A 24,257-nucleotide genomic window follows, 5' to 3' on the forward strand; every position below is an offset into this window, starting at 1 on the left:
CAATTCTGTCTCTGAGCTCCTTGGGCAGTTTCTTCCACCTCATGATTCTCATTTGCTCTGACATGCACTGTGAGCTGTAAGGTCTTATATAGACAGGTGTGTGCCTTTCCTAATCAAGTCCAATCAGTTTAATTAAACACAGCTGGACTTCAATAAAGAAGCAGAACCATCTCGAGGAGGATCAGAAGAAATGGACAGCATGTGAGTTAAATATGAATGTCGATGCAAAGGGTCTGAATACTTATGACCATGTGATATTTCAGTTTTTCTTTTTCAATACATTTGCTAAAATTTCTACATTTCTGTGGGGGGTTTTTGTCCAAAATGAACTTTTTTGATTTTGGCAAATGGCTGCAATGGCACAGAGAGTGAAAAATTTCAAGGGGTCTGAATACTTTCCGTACCCACTGTATGTAGATAAATCATCGACACATGATGCTTTTAAGTGAAGTGAAGCTAATGGCATAGAGCTTCAGTAACATCACAAGCTAAGATGTTATATTATGAGGCATAACATTAAAAGCACCTGCATAACATGGATTCATCAGACCAGGCCACCTTCTTCTAATGCTTTACGATCCAGTTCTGACATTCGCGTGTTCATCGTACGTGCTTATAGCAGTGGACAGAGGTCAGGATGGACATTCAGTCAGCCTTGTATCATTGCAGCATTATTAGAGTTTTCAGCTGGAAAACTCTAAAGCTGGAGTTTTCAGCTACAGCAGCTTTATAGGGACCTATAGGGACCACACAGGTAGCCTTTACTACTCACATGCATCAATGAGAATTACCAGTGCCAAATGAGAAGACAGTCAATGTTATTCATTTCACCAGACCGCTGTTTTAATGTTGTGGGTAACTGGTAAACGCAGTGTGCATAATTCAATAATACATCTGCATACTTACATATAGTTTTGGTTTTTTTTTACCTTCACAAAAGGAAGAAAACAACACAAATACTTAAAGAATATTCCTTTTCTGTGTTGGCAAGTGGAAGTCAGAGGTTTTTAATATTCCAACACTGTGGGCTCACTGTCAAATGGAGTCAATATATAATACTGTCCTATTATGTATTATCAATGAATGACTCCATTAATAGCATGTCGCATTACTCATGAACTGCTTCAATATACTAATGAACGTACAGAAAACAATAACAGGATAACTTCAATAGTAAAGAAAAAATTTAATGAAAATAAGATCATAACTGCAATATGGATAAGTGTAGCATCTGACTCACAGGGGCAGTGTGTTTGTTAGGCACAAACCACAGCAAAAGGATTTATTTTTAAACATTTATCAATGTAACATAAAATAAATTATCAAAGGACCATTCCCACTAAAATGGTGGTGCATGTTGCAATGGCATTATCTGTCAAAATTATCATAATAGCATTTTTTGTTGACCTAGTATTTCAATAATCATTTTTCTAAGCAGATTTGCACACTTTTAGAAGTCACACTGAAACAAAAAAACTACTGGTATGGGTAGTTCGGACTGAGTAAAATCCTCGAGACACTTGATAAAAGCCTTCGTTCATGACAAGCCAACAGACAGTGTCATAGTGACTCCCGTGAAGAAGCAGAGGGTTCATAGTGCTTTTCTCCAATATAGGCATTACCGCACATTATTGCAGTTTGACCTTTGCCTGTGTTGCTCTAAATGTCAGAAAACATAATGGGATATCAAGAACCCTGATGCCCCATAATGCACGGGTCTCCCTGCTTCATAGACAGCATGACAGCCTCAACAACCAAAAAGAAAGACGTTGAGAGGGCGAGGGAGAGACAGAGAGAGATGCCAACACACAGCTGGAGGGTGACAAAGAAAACTCCAAAAGAAAAAAGTAAGAGGAGAGATGGTCTAACTATGCAGATGGAAACAGACATTGAAATGCATTTTTTTTCCTTCACTAGCTTCTTAAGAAAATTTAGAAAAGCTAAATTCTTGTACCAAGTACTTGTTAGCATCTACAGAGGAGAAATAGAAAGCAACGTCACTGGAAACATGCCAAATGGTCTGGGATGTACACAGCTCTGCAGCAGGTTAAAACCACCCAGAACATCACCGGTACCCATGTTCCAAAGTCAGGGCTATCAGGCAAACGAAGTGTCTGTTAGTAGACAATTTGTATTATAAAAATAAATTTTTAAGTAATAGTTATTTTAAGCACAACCCCAGACGTAATAATAATAATAACTATGTTTTTCCTGAAGAACAGCATTCCCAAGCTGCTTTGGCATTTAAAACACAGACAATGAAACAAGACATAAGGAGACAAAGCAGAGCAGTGAAATAAAATAAATAGTAAAAATGATAAGTTAAATGAACAATTAGCTAGATTAGCACAAACATCAAACAAAGGAATTGGGTAGGTTAAAAAAATAAAGAAAAAGAGAAGGTTAAAAGTTAGAAATTAAAAATCTAAAAATTTGAGAAATTAAAAAAAAAAATCTGTGATGACATCATACCAATGAGCTAGGCAGCTAAAAGCAAGATAAAAAAACAAGAGCGAACATAAAATAAACAGGGCATAATACAGAATAAAAAAATAAAACCAACGAAAGCTAAAAGTAAACTTACCATAAAAGCAGGTCTAAAACAGTGGGTTTAAAGCAGTGATTTAAAAGAAGTTACTGACTCTGCAAGCCTTATCTCCTCAGGAAAGGTCATTCATCATTCATTATAAATTAACCAATGAAAGTACATCACAATGTTCTATAGCATCAATGTCAATCAATATATCAGATGTAGAAAGATTTTTACTTCCTAGAATCATGGCAACAGACTTACGAATCCGAAAAGCTATCTACAAGTCCGCATGTAAGGCAGAGCCAACTGAAGCTTTGCTTTTGATTCATTACCAGAGTGTAAGGAATCAATTTTTCTCTCCCTGGTTTGAAAGAAAGCCCAGAAACATAAGTACTGACTCAACAAAGTGCTGCTTCATCAATATCATCAAAGACAGATGTAAATTTTTAACTCACCAGAGCATCTATGAGCACCTCAGCACCCTCCTCACTCTCATGGAGTGTGTCGATATCTGTCAGCTCCTGCAGCAGGTCCACCACCGCTATGGCCACATGTGGATCAGGCTTAGGATAATAATCTCATGTTAAAAGAGGACGTAACAACTGTAGCAGTGTACACACACACCACTGTAAAAACAACAAAAGGTTAAAAACTGATGCCGTTCAAATCTGACACCTACATTACCCATAATGCAAATCAACCAGCCAATCTGATCTGATATCTGGGTGTTTCTCAAGTTTTTGAAAAATCGTCTTGTTTCATCAGTGTTCAAGGTAATAATAGAGACATTATAGAGACATTGCTGGGGACTAGCAGTGTCAATTTTGAAGTCATTAGAATGTTTTGTGGTCTATTTGGGGTCCTCACAGTGCCCTGCCTATGAAAGGAGCCTAACTTTTCCCTGTTGTTGTGCAACATTATCAAAGTAAGATTCCAAAATGTCCCAGATTGACCACTGGGATCATGTGCTGCACCAGTGTAAATATACATTAAAGAATCAGTTTGCTCTTCACGGATCTCAGAAACTACCCATTAGCAGGATTTTGAGTGGGTGTGGCTGGAGCGTAACTCGCCCATTAGCTGGGCAACAGCATGACGGCATAATGTACAAGGACAGAGTCTGACAAGACACAGATATTGACAAAAGTGTCAATGTCAGTTTAGATCCCACAAAAAGCTGCAATGCTTTACTCTCTCAGATTTTCCTGTATTGCATGCGGCTCTCAAGCCCAGTTATTCCAGCTTAAAACATAACAGGGTCATTCCATACCAAATAGACAAAAATCCAGAAAAGTGGTTACACCCACCACCTCAAAATTGCTTCACATTTTTTCTCCCATTCTTTGGTACATTTCATTGGGAAAGCCAAAATTTTGAGGTCTTAAACCCAATCCTCATGGTTCTACAGGCCCACAAAGGGAGAAGGGTCATGTTTTTAAGTTTCCGTCTGTAATTTTTTTCAGTTTTCACAACTTTATATCTCAGGAACCTCTCAAGATATCTGCTTGAAATTTTCAGGACAAAAAATATGTATATAGTACATAATATTTTGAGCTTCAAGCAAAGTATATGTCTCATATATTTTGTATACCACACCTCTCAATATGTGAAAAAATTCTTCAGATGAGCTTTTCATCTAGCCATTTCCTGGTCAAGAGAGATCATTTGGTCCTCAAAAATGGTTCAGTTTGGTAGGATACAACATAAAGTAAGTATCAAAGCATGACTAGTACTGAAAATGTTATTCACAACCGTGCAATAATGTCTCAAACATTGGTCATTGGCAAAAAATGACTATTTTGAGCTAAAATTTCAGAATGTGGACAAGGTTGTAGAAGTTTCATACTTGGCAGAATTTTTAATCTTTATCTTAACTTAAAAAAAACTAGAAAAGAACTTTGGTTCTGCTTGTCAACATCTTGAAAATGAGGCACAAAGTGTACAGGGGTGGACATTTTTGACTAGCTGGTGGTTTCTTACAAATTACAATCTAAACACAAACTAGACAATCAAATGTCACTAAATTAAACATTAGAGACATGGAAGTTATTTAGACAATATTTTTTGACTTTGATCTCCACAAGTCCTCAACTCTCTTCAAAATGCTTGCATCAGGAAACCTATAACGCCTCCCTAAACCAACTGCATCAGGCACTGGGGCAACACGCAGGATATGTTCTTTGGGCACCCAGCACTCATCCGTATGTTTTGGCCAGTAAAAGGACTTGGCTGGTCCATGCGGGTGCATAAATTGTACTTCAAAATCATCATGCTGTGAGGAATGTGACTTGAAATTGCCAAGCCACCACTGGCCATCATATAGACATGCTACGTACTGCCCAGGGGATATGTCTTCTGACTCAGCTGTGGATTCTGTAGTGTCACCTGGTTCACTAACTAAAACATAAGAACAGATATGATTTGTTCACTATGTTTCCAGCACCACCTGAAAGAGAAAAACGTCCTTATTGGTATAAGCTGTGGAGAATGAATACAGCAAGACCAAAGTTCATTTTAAGTTTTTCTCCAAGGTTTCATGTGAATCTTCAAACCTACAAAATTTCAAAAATGTGCCACCTTGTCCACATGGAGTAATTTCAGCCTAAATATGGTGAATTTTGGAAACATTTAGTGTCCCATAAATGTTTCAAAAAATTGCTTATGACCCAGACAACAAAATCTGACCTATCCTGACCCAGCGGAGTAATGTTAAGTACCTAATAAATGCATTTCATTTTGGAGCTTATTGTAATCTTATGCACTTTTTAAATGGTTGTGCCTCAACAGATTTTCATCATAACACTTGTCTGACCACTTTATTTTATGCATCTGTATACATTTAAAAGAACTTGAAAATTTGAAGAAGATATATTGAGTACTTCCTGAGTTATTAGAGTTTGAAATCATCAAAAAATGACAGACAGATTTTGGACATTAAGGACCCCCCTCCTTCAACAGGCTGTAAAATGAAAACCAGTGGGCCTGTGAGGCTGTAACTTTGGGTTTTTCAATCATTTTTACCCTTCTGCAGAATAACAAAAAATGAAGACAATCTGAGATGGTGGTGCAACCATCTTTTGTCTATGTGATGTGGAATGACCCAACACATTTCTAAAAACTGGTCAGTTTTTGATTTATAAAAAGGTACCGTAGCTTCATAAAACTTCTGGGCTGTTTTATTTTGACATCGATGATATGTTTCTCATTGCTTCTGGACAACAATGGAGGAAGAGCAAAAAAAAAAACCCAACATTGAAGTCTGAAGATAAATGGACCAAAAAAGAAAGCCAGTCTGCAAGTGAAAGGATATCAGTGTTTTCATGACTAAGGAGACCCAGCAGTGAGTGGACAGCGTTGAGCTCCACCAGCAGGTGGTACAGATCTGGCATCGTGGCGATCACGTGCATTTCCTGGATAATGTCATTCAGATCCAGCTCTGACTCCATGAACCTGGTTTAAGGAAAAAATAAAACAGTAAAAATATATATATATATGAATGATTCATTAGCAATATGTTCCGCTTTCTTACAAATGTTATCAAACTAAGAGGAGAAACATTTTCATTTAGTGTTAGTCTGGCACACAGTATAAATTCACAAAAAACTCAATACACCACAATAAACCAGGGTTCTTCCTGCATAGAATTGTTTGTGCCCCCAAAGAGGATTTAGCTTCAACCGAATACAGACCAATAATGCTTAATATTGTACATATTCCCCTCCAAAAAGGCTTATTCTGAGCTAGGAAAAACCCTTTAGCACAGTTAACAGGATTTTTTTCTGAACTGAAATATATTTAGTTTAACTGACATACAATGTGTTTGTTAGAACATATGAATTTTATTTCAAGTTTCTAAAACAATGAGGAATTTCAGTTTCAGGCTTACTTCTCTGGATTGTCTGGAAACTTAATCCTCAGTTCCTGGTTTTTGTACGACCTTTTTTCAAAGGTCAAGATCATTTTCTTCACTGAGCTCTCATCGACCGGCTCTGCCTGTTTTATTAGTACAAAAGGTGAGAAGAAGGAAGGAAAAAGTGGAGAAAAGAAGAACAAGAAGAAAGAAAAAGAGGATTTTATTGAAGCAAATGCTGCAATAACAACAGAGACATCAGGGTCACCTTAATTATGTGAGTGCTGCCTAGTGGCCTGACATTTTCTCCAGAGGGAATCTGACTGTGTTTCAATGAAAAGAGAATGCATCTGACCTCCTGGTGGCTCAAAGTGGTTGACAAATAATGGCAGGGTAGGACATTTCAATTGTCTGACATTATTGAACAGTGCAGCTCTTTGCTCTGAGTAGATCTTGAAGCAGTTAACCTTTGAAAAAGCTGCAGTGTGGGACAATAACAACAGGCTGATAGACATACAGTTTTCTAATGTTTTATACAGTATGGCACCGACAATCACACAGAAACCTTTATGGTGCAGAGCTTTCCCACCAATTTTGTTGCTACATTATGTTCCTTCCAGCAGCAGTAGTGCTTTAGTACCTCAGCTCACTATGGGTGCTTTCACACATACGCCTTTTGGTCCGCTTAAACCGGACTGGAGTCTGCAACACCTGCAAGTACGGTTTGTTTGGGCTGGTGTGAAAGCAGACCAGATGTTTTTGGTGCGGACTAAAGAACCGGACCAAGGCCACCTGGTCTCGGTCCGCTTCTATGTGAACTCCAGTTCAGTTCGCTCCTGGTGAGAACACAAACCTGTCTCCATTCGGACTGACTTGATGGCGTAGCAGACTTTTTGGTCTACGGAAGCTTCCGTAGCAACCTGCACAGGGAATTTTGGGATAACGATAATGTCTTGCAATGCATCTTCTCCGTGCCAAAAACGACTGTGTAATTTTCTCGTACCGAATGCGAGCTTCATGCTGGAACAACAGCAGTATTTGTGCTTGCTGCATAAAGCAATGATACGAATATATGGCAACAAGAACGAACAGGAGAGCATAGTTCATTGTTTACGAATAAACCTCGATCCATGGAATAAACACAGCCTGTTGCTTTCTTCTGGGATTTTTCTCTCTTCACATGCTGCGCCAATCAGCGTTCACCTACGTCATCTAAAACGCCTTATTTTGTGAACAGCGCCGCCAAACGACTGGGGGGAGATATAACATTCATCGTAGTTGGTTCAACTGCAAAAACACTGGTGTGAATGTGAACCGAACCAGTTGAAATTAGCAACATTGTAACAACTTTTGGGTCCAAACGAACCACTCTAACGGACTAACAGGTGTGAAAGCACCCTATGGGTTTCTAGCTTTGCAATAGTCCCAAAAATAGTCAGTTGCGATGTCCAATTCCTTTAGGGGACCTTAACCAAACCTAAAACTGTAATATACATCAAAATCACTGTATTTTACAGTACCAATCAACACATAGTGGACACGCCTCATTCAATGTTTTTTTTTATGTGTTCTTTCATAGTTTGGATGTCTTTAGAATTAACCTACAATGTAGAAAATAATTAAATAAATAAAAACTATTGAATGAGAAAACTCTTGACTAGTAATATATGTCTAATTTTAGAATTTGCCAAAAGAAAAGTTTTAACTAACCATACTTTGTAAAAAATAAAAAATAAAAAACTGTAACCATAAAGCCACTACATATTAAGCTCCATCAACAGTCACATGACAAATAATCTGGGACTTTTCAGCTGAACGACAGGCTGTGTTTACACAGAACAGGTAGGAGACGACAACGGAAACAAATTAAAAATGTAGCAAAAATCTAGAGTATGCAGAGCTACTGTTTTTCCAGTAGTGGTAAGCACTTTTTCAATGTATGTTATTAAACATCAAACATACAACTATTTTAATGATCCGTGGCTCTATAACTGTGTCATAGTGCATAAAAGATATTTTTAAATCCCCGTCACTTCAAGCTATGGTTGGCTGTTTCCATACAAGTGTGAAAAATGTGTCCACAGTGAGTAAAAATGTGACAGTAGCAAAAATATACAGCCAGAAACTGCTTAGGTTCCAGAGGGAGAATAATGTCGTCACTTTCAGCAATCTCTACATGCATTTTAAACTTGTACATGAAAACATAAGCAGCCCAAGCTGACCAGTCACAATTCTTCTTGTCTCTTCTCTATATGTCTGAACCAACATAGTAGTATGAAGGAGAAGTAAATTAAAACTTTATTACACACTTAAATATAAATCCCACTTCCCAGCATACTGAGTGCAACTGAAACAATGCAATGCAGATAAACAAGAGTGACACAAACACAACTGTAAAGCAGTAAAACATCCTAATTTTTTTACTGGTCAATGAATTTTAAGAATCCTGAAACCTCTCCATGACATCTAACATGAGAACACCACAGGCCATGCCACTGCTACTCAGCAGCACATGAATAAATCTCTTCTGACTTTTACATACCACGTGGAACCCACAGTGTTTTTTTCAAATAACATGTTTGAGGTTGATGATGGGTCTCCAAGTGCTGACAATTCAGTCTCAATGAATTCCTACACAAAGGTGCAGACAAGCTGCCTAGTGGTAATTTCTGTACTAATAATTGTATCTCATTTCTCTGCTGAGACAATAAATATTAAGACAGGGGAAGTCAATTTTAAACAAAAGCTCTAGAATTTATGTGAAAAACATTGAACAGCTCTGTAATAATAATACAGTGGTTTTCCCTACCTCCAGTTCTTCTTCATCCTGGTCCATCAGTCTGTCCAGGATCTTCTTCTTGTCCCCGGTCAGCTCTTCATTCTCTCTAATATCAATTCCTGCTTCTATTCCTATGCCTACTGCTGCCTCCCGGTACCTAGACAGTCCTTTCTGCTGCTTCCCTCCCCTCAAGTCCTCCTCTGCTCCTGCTGACCCTCCATCCTCCTCCCTGGGACGCTTTGCTCCTCTGTCAGGCTGCAAGGTAAAAAGATACAAAGTGAAGAGGTCTACAGGGACCTGTAGATATTTATTTGTGTGTAAGTGTGTGTATAAAAGTACGGATATTTACTTAGGTTTATATACTTCTATAAAGTATATGTAATATGCATATGTAATGCAGCATGTTATATTTCATCAGTACTTGCTTTCCAGCGCGCTGCAAAACAAAACATAACCAAGTACAACTATATCGGAAATGCATTTCTGCGAATTGTGCCGTATAGTAAACTAAACTCCACGAATAAATTAATTTTTGGGCATTAAATTACAATATGATGGACGTAAATGAACTTTTTTTTTGATTGAACAATAGCACACGAGCTAAACTCCTCCGTTTGTTCAACTTGTGTAGAAGTGAGAGCCACCGCAGGGACACAGTTAGCAGCCTTTGGCTAGCAGGTAGCTGGTATCGTTCTTCACTGATAAACGCAGACTACGGTGAAGTTGATCGTCTGACCAGCAGGAGATGCACAGAAGTCGCCGATAACTATTCAGCATAAACAAAACAGCTCAAAACCGGGCTGAACTAAAGTTTGCCTGCTCATGTTCATCAGTAACCTAGCAGCGGTGTTACATGCAACCAAATGAATGAGAGAAGTTATGGTTGGCTAACTTAGCCTTCCGCTAACAGCTATGGGCAGAACACAATGTCTACCTGATAGTTCAGGAGCTCTCCGACATCCATTTGTGCAGGTTAGAAGCCTTAACTTCGTTTGGTTTGGAAATTTAAAAAAGAGTCTGCAGCACTAAGCAGTTAGCTATTCAGCTAGCAACAGCTCTCCATGTACACACGCCTGCCGTAAAGCAGTCTTTTTCATTGTCGTAGCATCATAGTGTCGTAAACCTTATCAGCGGTCCAAGTCAGTAATGATACAATAGGCTATTTAACTACTTCTTTCACTAAGAACATGAAATAAACATTATTCCGTTTATCTATTTGCATAAAGCTGATAAGCACACATATACGTCAAGCAAGACTGCAGTTCTTAGTTTTTTTAACCGGAAATATGTGTTCACCATGCGATGCAACAAATGTATGATACGGTGCACATTGAACACGCTGTCAGGTCCACAGTTGTAAAATTACAAATAAGAAAGGAAATTGTTGTTTATTTTTAATTAAAAACAAATAAACATATTTTCATAGTCAGTGGGTGCTATTGTTAATTCTAACAATGCATTTGCATAGTAGATGAGTGTACAGGTGATGGAGCCACGAACTCAACCTCATTTACTTGTCTTATTGACTTAAATGTCAAGATTTAAATGTCTTAATACATACTGGTATAAATTATTTAAAACTGAAATCAACTTATACTATAGTTGTCAAAAGTGTAAGGAATTTGATCTCATGTATGAATAGGTAAAGTCATTACAGCAAGTAGGTTATAGTTTGGGTAGATTACTTTGAAATGTAGTTAGTGACTGAATACAGACTGTGTGGCATATAAAAATAATGAGGTACTCCGCTAGATGTCATACAGTGTAGTCTAACCTGAATTAATCTCTTTAAAAATGTCAAAACACTGAAATCAAATAAAGTCCATTTGCACATTCGGCATTTACAGTCACTTACATCCAGTTATCCTTACAAAAAGAACTGACACAAACACACTGACCACCCAAAAAAAGTTGTACATATTTCACTGGACTGCCTTTAGTTCTGAGAACGCCACACATTTGCCGTGGCATAAGGTTTAAATAATGTGTTAGACAGTTCTTAACCCAATTGTAGTAGTTCCAGAAATCTCCTTAGTTCTTTTGTTTGCTTGATGCAGACCAACAATTTGACCCTTCTAAAACAGATTAACACCCTTTCCGCAACCACAGTCTTCCAACATTGTTGTTTAAGAAATAAGAAGCTCCTCACTGCATCAGCTAGGGTTAAATAAGTTGTTCCCAGCTGAAACAGATTCAGAATGTTTCAAAATTAAGCTAATTAAGGAGTTCAGCAGATATTAGTTAAGTCACTTTTAACAAAACTGGCTACTTATAAACCTGAGAGGAGTTACTTACTTTGATATACAGTACACGTTCTTCTGTTTCACACTTCTGAGGCTGAAGTGATGTCATTATTGCCAGGAATGAAAAGCTATTATGTGGGGACGGCTGCTGCTTGAACTTTCTATCTTGGCTCAACACACTTTCTTTTCCCCCAGCCACAAAGTGGAGTACTGATCTCAGAGGCTCCTTATGTCAGACATGGTTTTCATGAGTTAACAGCATTGGGCGTCTTGAAAAATTAGTTAAATCATTTTAAAATTGCCACATTTTAAAGAAGTAATATTTGATGGTAATCTAGTTATTATTGGACATGTAACCAAATCTTAATTTCTTTTTGCAAAAGTAATCTTTAGTTACTTTTTATAATCTAATTACCCATACACCATTACATATAATTCGTTACTACCCAACGCTGGAATTACTGCAGTGACACATCTTTTATTGGTATGCTGCATCAAACTACACTACTGGTCAAAAGTTTTATAACACCCCAATTTTTCCAGTTTTATTTGGAAATTGTGCGTGTTAATGTGTCTTTTGAAATGAAAGCATGGGACAAATAAACTAATGGAGTTTTAAAAAAAATCTATTTCAAAACCAAAATATATCCCAAACATTTGACTCAAATTAGCGCTGCAGAATGCTGTGGTAGCTGTTTTGGTTCAGGATATCTCTCACTCCAAGTCTTCTCTTTACATTTGAAACTGAGACTTCTTACTATGACCACTATTAAGCTGTACTTGAAGCTGTTGTCCTGTGAACCACCTATAAACAAGCTGTTGACTCTCAGAAACTTGTCTTCTGATTCTGTTGTGGTTTTGGGTTTTCCAGACCTCTTCCTGTCAGAGTTTCCTCCAGTTACTGAGTGCCTTTTGATGGTGAAGAAAGCTGTACTCACTGACATCTTGACTTTCTTTGCAATTTCTCTGTAATAAAGACCTACATTTTTAAGTGTTATGATGGTCTGTCTCTAGTTGCCTTTTCCTTGCCATTTTTATAGCAACACACTACTTTCTGGAGTACAATATTGTTTAAATAATACTCTGGAGGGTATGGTGCCACGGTGTGTTCCAGCACTACTTTTATGCAGACAGAGGGGGTTGTAAGTAATCAAGAAAAGTTGGGACCTCTGTAGGATTTGGTAGCACCAACTTTCAAGGCTTGATCAACTTCCATTGCTGCAGAACAGCTTTAAGTTATTAAACCATTTCTTGTTCCCTGAAAAAGGCCTTTTTGTATAATTCCAAAATGTACATTATTTTTCAATTTTGGATTACCTTACCTTTTTTTAACCTCTGGCAGTTCACCACCCACCTTTGTACCATTTGAAGCTATTCACTGTACCTAAGCTTTTTGAATTTCCATAAAAATTTGGGAAAATGGGGGAATTCTAAAACTTTTGACCAGTAGTATACAATATAAAATGTTCAAGTAATGCACTCAGGTACCATTTAAAGGTACTTAAGAATACTTAAAATGAACTCAACTAGTAGCAATATCAAAATGCTATTTAGATGTCAATGCACCATTAACACAAAAATAGTAATCATGATGTAATATTATGATATAGCAATCTTAAAATGATCTTTTCATTTTCAACATTTAATGTAAATTTTGCTGATTGTAAAAATGTAGTTATCACAGCTCTGACTTAACGGAATGTTTTTGAATACATTTGTATTACTAATCATCTGTTTCATTTACCTTAACAAAAAACACGTTGTCTAGTTGTGGTGTGACTTTATGAATAGCAGAACTAAATGTATTCACATATCAACACCTTTTACCTTACAATTCCATGTTTACAACAAACAAAAAACACAATAAAAGTGTTTTTCTCCATATGGAACCTTCAGTTATACGGAAAATTAGATATTAATGATTCCTCATCAGGTCTTATACATGAAATCCTGGTTTTATGGGATCATTTTTGCTTTATTCATAACAAGAGAGCTTTATATGTCAAGCTGGCTCACTGTTCCAGACAGGCAGAAAATCACTTTTTCAATGAGCATCCCTGGAAAATGTATGAGTGGTGCGTGGCGTAGAAGCCTCTATTGCAACTCCAGTCTCTGGCCAGTGATGTGTGACAGAAGAGCAATAGAAACAACATTTAAAAGGAATCCAGCTGCCAAGGAGTCAAGCTTGACGTCCCACCAAACTTGAGGGGAAAAGCACTTGATCAAAGGAATGAGAGAGAAACCAAGAATAAAAGGGAGCAAGAGAGGTGAAAAAAGGAATTTATATGGAAATCCTCTGGCTGGAGTCAACGAGGCAATTTCAAATGAATAGAAAGCCTTGATTAGGCAAACTAGAGAGAACTCTTTCTATGTGACTGACAACTGGATAAAAACTAATGAATGTAAAAATTATTTCTGCAGAAACTCTTGTCTATGATGCTAAGCAGCAGTCTTGGTGATGCTGTATCTTTATCACAGTGTTGTGTAAAAACCAAAGCTTAGAATTAGATTGTGTTGGCGACAGATGGATGAGCAGCCACTGTACGCTCATTCATGTTCATCCGATGTAGACAGGCCTGGATGGCAAAAGTTGAGGACTGCAGTGAAACATCAAGTATTAGTCAAAGCAAGACATGTTCAGTACAGCACATATCTCAGCCATCAGTGAGTTAAAAATGTGGTAAACTGGTGCACAAGAAATCAAGCATCATATTTGATCCGATAAAGCAGAAATGTTCCTTTCATCACTGTGAATCGCTTTAGTTCAATTAAGTTGTATTAATATGGTATCAATTCACAACATAACTCATCTCGCTGCACTTCACATAATAAAATATATATCTTAAAATATTATAAAGAAACCCCAACAAATAAAAAGATTCAATTTGAGTGGACATTGGGAACAAAAAAATTGTTCTTTACCAGGAAGAAACCTCCAGCAGAACCAGGCTCAGGGTGGGCAGCTATCTGCCTTGACTGGTTAGGGTGAGGGTAAATGGTGAGAGAACAGGGCCGCAGAAAAAACAGACAGACACTGAATGAAAAACAATAAACACTTCGGACGCAGCTGAGGCCAGTAGCAGCAGATCATTTAATAAAACGTTGTGATCAACTGCTTGAAAAGCAGCGGTAAGATCTAGTAGGACAAGAGCAAAAACAAGTTTATAGTCTGAGGACTTTCATCAGTCTAAGTTCCATATTTATGAGTTATTTTTAATTTCACAGAAGACATCTTGATACAGGGCTGCACAGTGGAGTAGTGGTTAGCACTTTTGCCTTGCAGCAAGAAGATCCCTGGTTCAAGTCACGGCCTGGGCTTGGGATCTTTCTGCATGGAGTTTGCATGTTCTCCCTGTGCATGCGTGGGTTTTCTCCGGGCACTCCGGCTTCCTCCCACAGTCCAAAAAATATGCTGAGGTTAATTGATTACTCTAAATTGCCTGTAGGTGTGAATGTGAGTGTGATTGTTTGTCTGTATATGTAGCCCTGTGACAGACTGGCGACCTGTCCAGGGTGTCCCCTGCCTTCGCCCGAGTCAGCTGTGATAGGCTCTAGCACCCCTCGTGACCCTAGTGAGGGTAAAGCGGTGTATAGAGAATGGATGGATGGATGGATGGATGGACATCTTGATACACCACTTTACAAATAGCACAGATGTAAAGGATAAAATTACTGATTGTTGAATTCCAGTTGGCTTCACATACAGAGTGTCTATTTTGGCACTGTAGGATTAAAACTAAAGAACCATCGTTACTGCTAGCAACACCAGTGCTTTTCCTTTTTGAAAAGTGGTGTGGAAAAGGCCTATAAAAAGTGTTTTACCTTAAACTTTTAAATGCACTGAATAATACATAAACAAAACATATAATACAATGTCATAAATGGAAGAGATCTTTAAAGATGAAGAAATAACATTAACACACTGATTTAATGAATACACCGTGTAGAAATAAACGTTCGCAAATTAAAAAGAAAAAGTGGTGAAAAATAGAGAAAAGTTTGTATGAAATAAAGGAGTTTAAAGGAAGAAAACTAAGCCTCTTAAAAATGTGTTCCAAATTCACAGAGGCTAAGATATGCTTTATTTTGATGTTTAATACAGTTGTAAAAAAAAAAAAAAAAAATAGAAACAGAAAACACCCCAAGTCCTGGACATTCCCAGCACAATGTTTGACTGGGCCAATCCCAGTCTTCACACTAATACCAAAGAACTAAAGTCTCAGAGACCTCAGAGAACATTTGCACATGACTTGACCTCTGTAGTATTTGAATGTGTGAGTTAATGAGAGCTCCAAATTGTATAAAAGAGGAATGAGACACTCTGGCATGACAGCACTGGTTGGTTAGAAACAATGAAGTGGCATAAAAAAACATCTAAGAATGTGAATCTGGACCAGCGACATTACAGTGTTCATACATTTTAGAAAACTTAAAATCAGGACAGTTGTAAACTAATGGAAAACCTATTTTTAACTGAAAATACAAACTTCTCTATAAATATGCAAAAAATAACCACAACAGCAAGCAGTCAAATACTGTCAATCAGATAAATGCCATACTCGATTTTTTCCTGGCACCATCCATGCACAGTTTGTGCACATTTTGCAGAGAGCTGAAAACTACATTGACCAGTTTTGCTATGAACTACTCGAAAATCCACGAAGTCCACCAATCTGCCTGCATGCACTTGATGATTTGCTGTTAGAACAGCAGCAAGCCTTAGCAGGGACGAGTCTCAAAGGGTGTGAGTCTGCTACTGGGTTTGACCCCCTGTGGGTTTGATCCTGTTGTCTTGTCCGTTTGTCTCCTTGTATAAACCTGTCTGTTACAGCCATCACAGGTCAGACTTGGTTTCATCAGTAAATAAAATGTTTGTGTGCTGACCTACATGAAGTGTTGCATTGATCTTCTGACAAAATGGAGTCTTTGGTCTGCTTTGAATGCAGCTGATCCAGTGAGTGCCATACATTGTTCCCTTCACGATTTGATGCTAAGAAAGACCTTCTTTGTTTAGAAAAACTATAAAAAATCTTTCTGGCACTTTCAGTTTTTTCTGATACTTAAACATGAGTGAGCGATGAGACAAATTTAGCCAAAAATGAATCTTTAATATTTCTACGTTATTCCTTTATTTCTGAATCCTCAGACTTTCAGATTATTTTCAATTTTACATAAAAACATGAAGGGTTTTCAATGTGGTCTTATGGTGTTTGTTTCTACCTAACGTTTCATAATGTCCTCTTTCACCACAGCCTTTGTTCAGCAGTGAAGTCAAACCAGATTGGACATTTGGTCATTTGAACCAAAACAACTTCATTATGAACTTTCACATTTAACAGGTATGACATGTATTCTTGCAAAAATGATTTTTAAACAAAAAGTAAACAAGACCTACCCTGACACAAAGAGAGGTCATGGAATTAAATAAAGTCACAGGTTTGAGTATTTGTGGGGATAAGTGAAAAGGAAAAAACAACAGGTATAATCATTACTTTAACAGCTGATCAGCACAATGTCATATTTGGGATTTTTTTACGTAAACATGTCAGCTACAGTAATAAACTAACCCTGACAGAATCTTGCCTTGAAGCCTCCATAATTGCAAATCGCTTTTGTTCCACACAATGATTAACACATTCCACAATTCCTGAAGGAGCCAAAAAGCTTTTCTGACACAAATGTTTGCTTAATGACATTGTCGCTTCATTTCCCTGCAGAATTGTTCTGGGGTGACGCTGGTAGGATAATTTCCACAGAATCGTACCCCATTTCCTTTGAAACAGAACAATACAATTTCACACAAGCTGTGAGGGCTGATTGCATTAAATCACATGAGGTCAGTATGATTGTATCATGCTGCAGAGATCAGCATAAGTGTGCTCAAAATTCAGAGCAGCACAGCTATTTTTAAAAAGAGAGAAACAGGGAAGGAGATGATGAGGACTGATAGGCCTTATCATTTCCCCTCTGCTAAGTCAAGCGGTGCAATCACAGGATTTTCTCTCCTCTTAGACATGATTTGAATTATGCATCACATCAGCAGAGTTCTTCAAAGCCCCATCCCCCACCAATGTGCAAATCAACATTAAGCACTTAGCTCGATTTCCACAACACTCAAGAGTTAACAAGCTGTTTGGGTCATGATGAGTAATGGACGAACAAGATAAAGGCACAACCATCCTTCAAAGGCAAACAAAAACAACTTAAAGTGTCCAGAACAGTCTGACATGGGTCAAAACCAAACAAAAGGGTTCAAGAAACAAGACAGCAAAGAGAGAATCTGCTACAGCAAATTCAGCCCAAGAGCTTACCACATGATGCAAAAACAATTCTCCGACAAGCCCATAATGCCAGCACAGGATCTGCAACTAATTGGTGCAACTATTGGTGTCAAAGTGCTGTGTGTATAATCAGAAAGACTTTGCACAGCTTTGATCTGCAAGGAAGGTGTCCAGAGAAATAGATCTTACAGCCCAAACGGAACATTAAAGCATTAGATTTTGTCACTAAGCATACAGGCAAGATGACAAATCAACAATAGAGTTCTTTGGCTGCGGTAACAGTGGGCATTTGTGGTGCAGATCAGACACAGGAGAAAAACTTTGACACCTGCGAAGCATGTTTGGAAGTAATGTTCTGGTTTGCGTTCAGCACGCAGCAGCTTGTATTGTCGTTATTGCTGACTCCACTATGAATTCTGCATCACATCAAACAGTGAAAGTCAGTGAAAGGAGGCTAAAACAGCCATGGTTCTTGTTTAAAGCCTGGTGGTTGAGCCTATTAATGGAGTTTTGTTTGAGACAAGCGAAGTGACTGTTGCAATATTGAGGCAAAATCTGTACATAAATGTTTACTAAAGTGGCTGACCATGCAGGTAATAGGTTACAGCAGACACGCCTTTCTTGACAGTGTCATGCTCACATTGAGTAAAGAAAGTTCAGCACTTAATGCACTGAAAAGCCACGAAACACAAAAGAATACAAGCTGAACTGATGCTGATACCAGCTCTCGCTCATACTTGCTGCCCTCAACATTCTCCATATACAGCATAACAATGAACAAAGCAACCGGGAACGTCTGGACTATCGATGTACAAAGTCACAGTGACCCAGTGCTTTGTGAGCCTCGTAACTTCTTTTGCCTCATGCTGTGTTAAAATGGCCTGAAAGTGTGCAAGAGCCGGTCCTTGAAAACTCAACAATAAACATTTAGAAGTCCAGTCCTGGAACTAATGATAGTAGAACTTAAGTTTGTAGTAAACTAAAACTAAAGAAGGAGGACTTGTCAAATAAAATACCACAAACAGACACATGGGCGGTGGTTTTCTTGTGTTTGATGCTGTAATATTTGGTTTGCTAAAAAACATGAACTGGTTGAGTGTGTTCCATGTGGTAAAAGCAGATTAGTACACAAACCCTTCAAGCATGTTGCTCTGAGAGCAGGACCTGAGCAACATCACCTTCAACTAATGTATTATTGCTGTTGCAGCTTAGAAAGGTCTCAGTTTTTAAATGGCCCATCAGCTGTGGAAAAGCAGGCAAAGCTGGGGTTGGTTCCAGCTTATTTAAGAGCCTGAAGGATTTTATGGCTACCATTATCATGCCTGGGAAAAATATAAATTAAGTATACATTTTGTCATTCTTATTCTGCTTTGTTGGGAAATTGAATGATAATAACGGCTAATTAACAGATGCTTATTTTGCATAGGTTGCAAAAGCAAAACTGAGCTTTTCATTATGTTAACACACTGAAAATGGCAAAAACAAAAACAAATGTATAGATGAATGCATGGTGCTCAACTGATAAAGAGTGAGAAGAGGCTAAAGCCTGTTTCCCATAAATGCTTTCAAGGAATCCAGCATGTGCCTAATAGCTTCCCTCTCCATTGTCTGCTGCACAAATCTGACACCAATAGGGACTGGAGGCTTCTGCCTGTAACATGGCAGTGGAACAAAGACAAAGACAGAGAGAAGATGGCAAGAGGCAGGACAAACACTTTGGAGATAAATGCATGCAGGGACAGTGTGGGAGGAAAGAAAGGGGAGAAGAACAAGGGATAGGGGAGGTGGAGAGTGGCAAGCAGAGATAGAGGAGAAGAAGGAAAATTAATTTTATCTCCATTATGAATATGAAGGCTGTGGTGTGCTGTAGTGGTGGCCCATGCCTTTGGGTGATAGCAAACTAAGGGCAGCTAATCAGAGCAGCACAAAATGACACATTCACTGTTCTTGGCTGGATGGAAAAGCCTCTGAAACAGACTTCAGAACAAGATGTGATACAAAAACTCTCAAGTGAAACTGATATTCATGAAAGTGTTTAAGTTGGATTAGCAGCTCCTTGAAGGCATGAAAATTAATTAAATTAATTAATCAGCACACCCCTGTGTATAGTAAGTTAAAACCTAATTTAAAGTCACAGAGCTTCAAAACACAGGAAGAGTAAAGTTCAGAATGTTAATGGTCTTTCAGAGATTGAAGTTTTACATGAATTAGTTCACTGGTTTACTGGCAGTGTTGGGGAATAACTAGTTACACTAATGTCATTCAAATTGTAAGCAGAAACAGTTAGTGAGAAGGAATAAGTAATTAAATTGCAGTGCTTGATTAAAATGTTGATTAAAAAAGGATGACTTCTGAATATATTCTTTTTGTTAAAGCGCTTATACGTGGACTCCAACATTCACTCTGTTGCTCTGCATCTTTTCTGTGTGCAGGAATGTCTTCTTTTGGCGGAGTTCAGGATGACACAGGTCAGTAAAGCCGTTTAAATAAGATGGCTTACAAGGAGCTGTATCTACACTTCGACAGCAGGCTCCATTCATGAAGCAGCAGACCATTAAATTTTAAATATTGTTATTAACAGCATCTCTTGTTTGATTTTGTAATTGTCTGAAAGTGAATTCAGTACATGCTGCTCTGGGTAACCTGCCACGGCTGTGACCAGCTGATCACACTGAGGCAGGTGATCATTATTTTTGTCTTGACACCAAAATTTTGACATTGATATGACATCTGCCATTATATTTATATATATTTATTTTATATAATACCATGTATTTCAATACCGATACTGAAATGATTTCACAGTAAAAATGTACAGTCCCAGCACAGCAATGGAATAATAACTAAAAGAATGTAGGTGAATTTGTATTTCTTTGTTATTTTGACAATGTCAGTGCAGAGCAGAGGTGAACATAAAAAGAAGTCACAAAACCACTGGAGGGAAATACTGTACTACAGTGTGTTCATACATTTTCATATCCAGCCAACCTGGAGTAACTCTGATTTAAGATCAGCTCTGCACATGCTCACAATTTTCTTCCTTCACATATCCCACTGCTGCTTAGACAAGGATAAATCGTTGCAAGTATAAATGCAGTATAACTTCAGTGCTTTTTTTAAACAGCCGCTTAATCTATTTACTGGGAACACCTGACTCTTAGCAGGCTGATGCATTGGTTTACGAAGATGTTTTCCATATTAGTAAGTTAGCTAAAAAGACAAACAGAAATTAAAGAATTATTTGAAACACTGTTCAGCAAAGCTGATCACAGCTGATCAATTATAGTACTGGTTCTGATGAAACAGGGTTTGGTATTCCTTCCAACTGCAAAGTATCACAATACCTTTCTGGTATTGCTGTATGCATTTAAAAATCAATAATATTTTGCATATAAAATGAGAAAAGGACTCTAAAATGATTGTATAGTGTAAAGACTATTTGGGTAAATTAACCAGCTTGACTGATGACAAACGGACTCAATGAAATGAAACAAAACAACCACAAAGAAGCACAGAATGATCACAGTGTAATGCACTTTTACAAGCTGATGTTTATGCAGGAAGAGATTGTACAGTTAATTGTTGGGAAACATTCACAGATGTGTGTGTACACACACACACACACACACACACACACACACACACACACACACACACACACACACACACACACACACACACACACACACACACACACACACACACACACACACAGACAGAGCCATCCAGAAAAATAATTAAAGTGTCTTCAGCAACAGAACCTGCATAAATTCTTCGTGTCAAACTTACAGCAAGGTGTTAGAAACACTCATTTTGGTTCATACTGACATGATAGCATCACACGAGTTGCTGCAGATTGGTTGTCTGCACATCAATGATGCCAATCTCCCATTTCACCACATCTCAAAGGTGCTCCATTGGATTGAGATGCGTTGACTGTGGAGGCCATTGGATTGCAGTGAACTCATTTTCATGTTCAAGAACCCAGTTTTAAATGATCTGAGCTTTGTAACATGGTCATAAATGGATGGACATGGTTAGCAACAATACTCAAGTAGGCTGTGGAGTTTAAAGCATGATCAGTTGGTACTCAGGGGCCAAAAGTGTGCCAAGAAAAATATACCGCACCAAATTACACCACCACCAGCAGCCTGAACCATTGATACAAAGCAGGATGGATCCATGCTTTCATGTTGTTTACGCCAAGATCTGATCCTACCATCTGGATGTTCCAGCAGAAATCAAGACTCATCAAACCAGGCAACATTTTTCTCATCTTCTATTGTCCAATTTTGGTGAGCCTGTGCCAGTTGTACCCTTAGTTTCCTGTTCTTAGCTGACAGGAGCGGCAGCTGGTGTGGTCTTCTGCTGCTATAGCCCATCTTCTTCAAAGCTGAACATGTTGTCAACCATAAACCTCCTCCCCAACACACAAGCTGTCTTGAAAGAACAGCTATACCCCAAGACCCTCACAACCACAGTCAGACGTGCAGTACGGCTGACTGTGGACATCTGCCACTTTACTGTGACAAGCAGGGACAGTGCAACCTCTGGTAAAGGTGTGTCCAGATAAAGGTGCCAGAAATGCATGATTTTCCTGCATTTGAATGCAAACCAGCAATGCTTCTTACCATACCAGAAATGAAGTGGATTAAATGCCCAAAAACATTTGTGCAGCTTCACCACCAAACAACAGACCAACTTTAATTTATTTCTGCTGTAGTCTACAGTTTATTTGAGTTTTTCCAACATTTGTTTGTATTTAAAGTTATGTATGTGTAGAAATGGCTTTTATTTCAGCTAAATACATAAAAATGTATGCAGATTCTTGAAATTGTACTTTAACCATGAAGTGACAGCTCAACCGTTTGGCAGAAGCAAATATTTCAAAAACTGCTGGGGCAATTAATAGAAAAAACAATTGATTGATGTTATTATTGTTATTAGTTAACAAGTAACAAGCAATTGAACAGGTTTATTATTATATGTGTGTGTGTGTGTGTGTGTGTGTGTGTGTGTGTGTGTGTGTGTGTGTGTGTGTGTGTGTGTGTGTGTGTGTGTGTGTGTGTGTGTGTGTGTGTGTACATACTGTGCATACTCCAGAGCAGGCAATAATTCATAGAAGACAGACAAAGAGAAATTCCTAATATTACTCTCATTGTTGAATGTAGTCTTTGTCACGCACAAACACTCTTTTCAAATCCCTGCACTAACGCGTAGCTCCACCTTTAAACTTGAGTCACAAGTGATGCTTGAAAATCAAATGTGTCATTATCTCACATTTTTAATGAATTATTCACAACATTGAAGAAATCCCTTTGGATTAATGCCTCCATCGCTCCTTCTTAACACTCACACACAGGATCGAATCCCTGAAGCTTTGGTTGCTTTGAATGACATTTGCAAACCACCACACACACACACACACACACACACACACACACACACGCACACGCACACGCACACACGCACACAGTTCACATGCATACACAATGTCGCGGCTGGACACAAAAAGTCGTACACACTGCTTGCTCCCATTGAGATGCTGTTTATCTTTCCCTCACACACGTTTCCACACACATAATCACATTCCCACAATACAGACATCTGATAGTGGGATTAGCTGTTCAGAAACCACACCAGTGCCCTACGACATCAAAGAGTTCAAAGATTAATTTCTGCCAATCAAAGAAAGGCTTTTTTCTTCTTCTGCTTTTTTTTTTTTTTTTTTTTTTTTTTTTTTTGGAGGACACAGCATTTTCTGTTCAGCTGAGTCCAGGGACAATTTATACAATCTCTTCTGCAAATGTGTTTTAATCATCTAGGAAATCCCCACTGCCAGCATAGGCTAGATACAGAATAAAAGAGTGGTGGACACTAGTTGAAAGATATTAGTGCTTATTCAGGTTCATGTTAAAACTTTTTAGAGTTTTTTTTCTTATAGTGAACAAACATGAACATTCGCTAAAACTTGCATTCTATATTGTACAAATAAGTCCCACTACAGTGTGTAGCATAAATTAGGGTGACCATACGTCCTCTTTTGCCCGGACATGTCCTCTTCTGAGAGGCTGTCCGGCCTGTCCGGCCGGAATGAAGTCCTTCAAATGTCCGGGTTTTTGATCTTGCCTAGCTTGAGCGCGTCACAGACCAGTGTATTTATCATTCACGTTGAATGGTTCCTTTGGAAACACGCTCTGAGAGGCGGAGTTTGAGCCGAACCCCGGATCACAAAGCAGTACAGAGGCGCTCCACACTCACTCACTCCTCGCAGGCTGACAGGCAGGTTGAATGCACCCTGCTAATTTTCATTTGTGAATTTTAAGGACAGTGCTCTAGGTCTCCCATCACTATTTTAAGTGAACACTGTGTGTGCATCATGTTCTTAGCCCCACCCAAGACAATAAAGATTGGCTTACACTCACTGAGCTTGGCATCTCAGGATCAGCCTTCCACTGGTTCAGGTCCTACGTCTGAGAAAGATACTTCAGAGTATCTTGGAGACTAAAAGCATCTGAATTACACAGCCTATCTACAGAGGGTCCTCAAGGGTCAGTGCTCGGTCCTCTCC

At 38.4% G+C, this 24,257-nt stretch overlaps 1 protein-coding gene across 1 annotated transcript in view; it reads right to left on the reverse strand.

The window, feature by feature from the left end:
• Window positions 1–10,263, reverse strand: part of ctnnbl1 (catenin, beta like 1) — an 86,864-nt gene extending 76,601 nt beyond the window's left edge. The window contains exons 1-5 of the mRNA XM_051949794.1: window positions 10,097–10,263; window positions 9,193–9,417; window positions 6,420–6,526; window positions 5,842–5,983; window positions 2,989–3,084 (exon numbers count right to left, since the gene is read on the reverse strand). Of these exons, the coding sequence (XP_051805754.1) occupies window positions 2,989–3,084; window positions 5,842–5,983; window positions 6,420–6,526; window positions 9,193–9,417; window positions 10,097–10,126 (600 nt within the window). The 5' untranslated portion in view covers window positions 10,127–10,263. The remainder of the gene's footprint in view (window positions 1–2,988; window positions 3,085–5,841; window positions 5,984–6,419; window positions 6,527–9,192; window positions 9,418–10,096) is intronic.
• Window positions 10,264–24,257: the final 13,994 nt, after the last annotated feature.

The sequence above is a fragment of the Acanthochromis polyacanthus genome, chromosome 6 (assembly GCF_021347895.1).
Source record: "Acanthochromis polyacanthus isolate Apoly-LR-REF ecotype Palm Island chromosome 6, KAUST_Apoly_ChrSc, whole genome shotgun sequence".
In the NCBI taxonomy this organism is placed as follows: domain Eukaryota; kingdom Metazoa; phylum Chordata; class Actinopteri; family Pomacentridae; genus Acanthochromis; species Acanthochromis polyacanthus.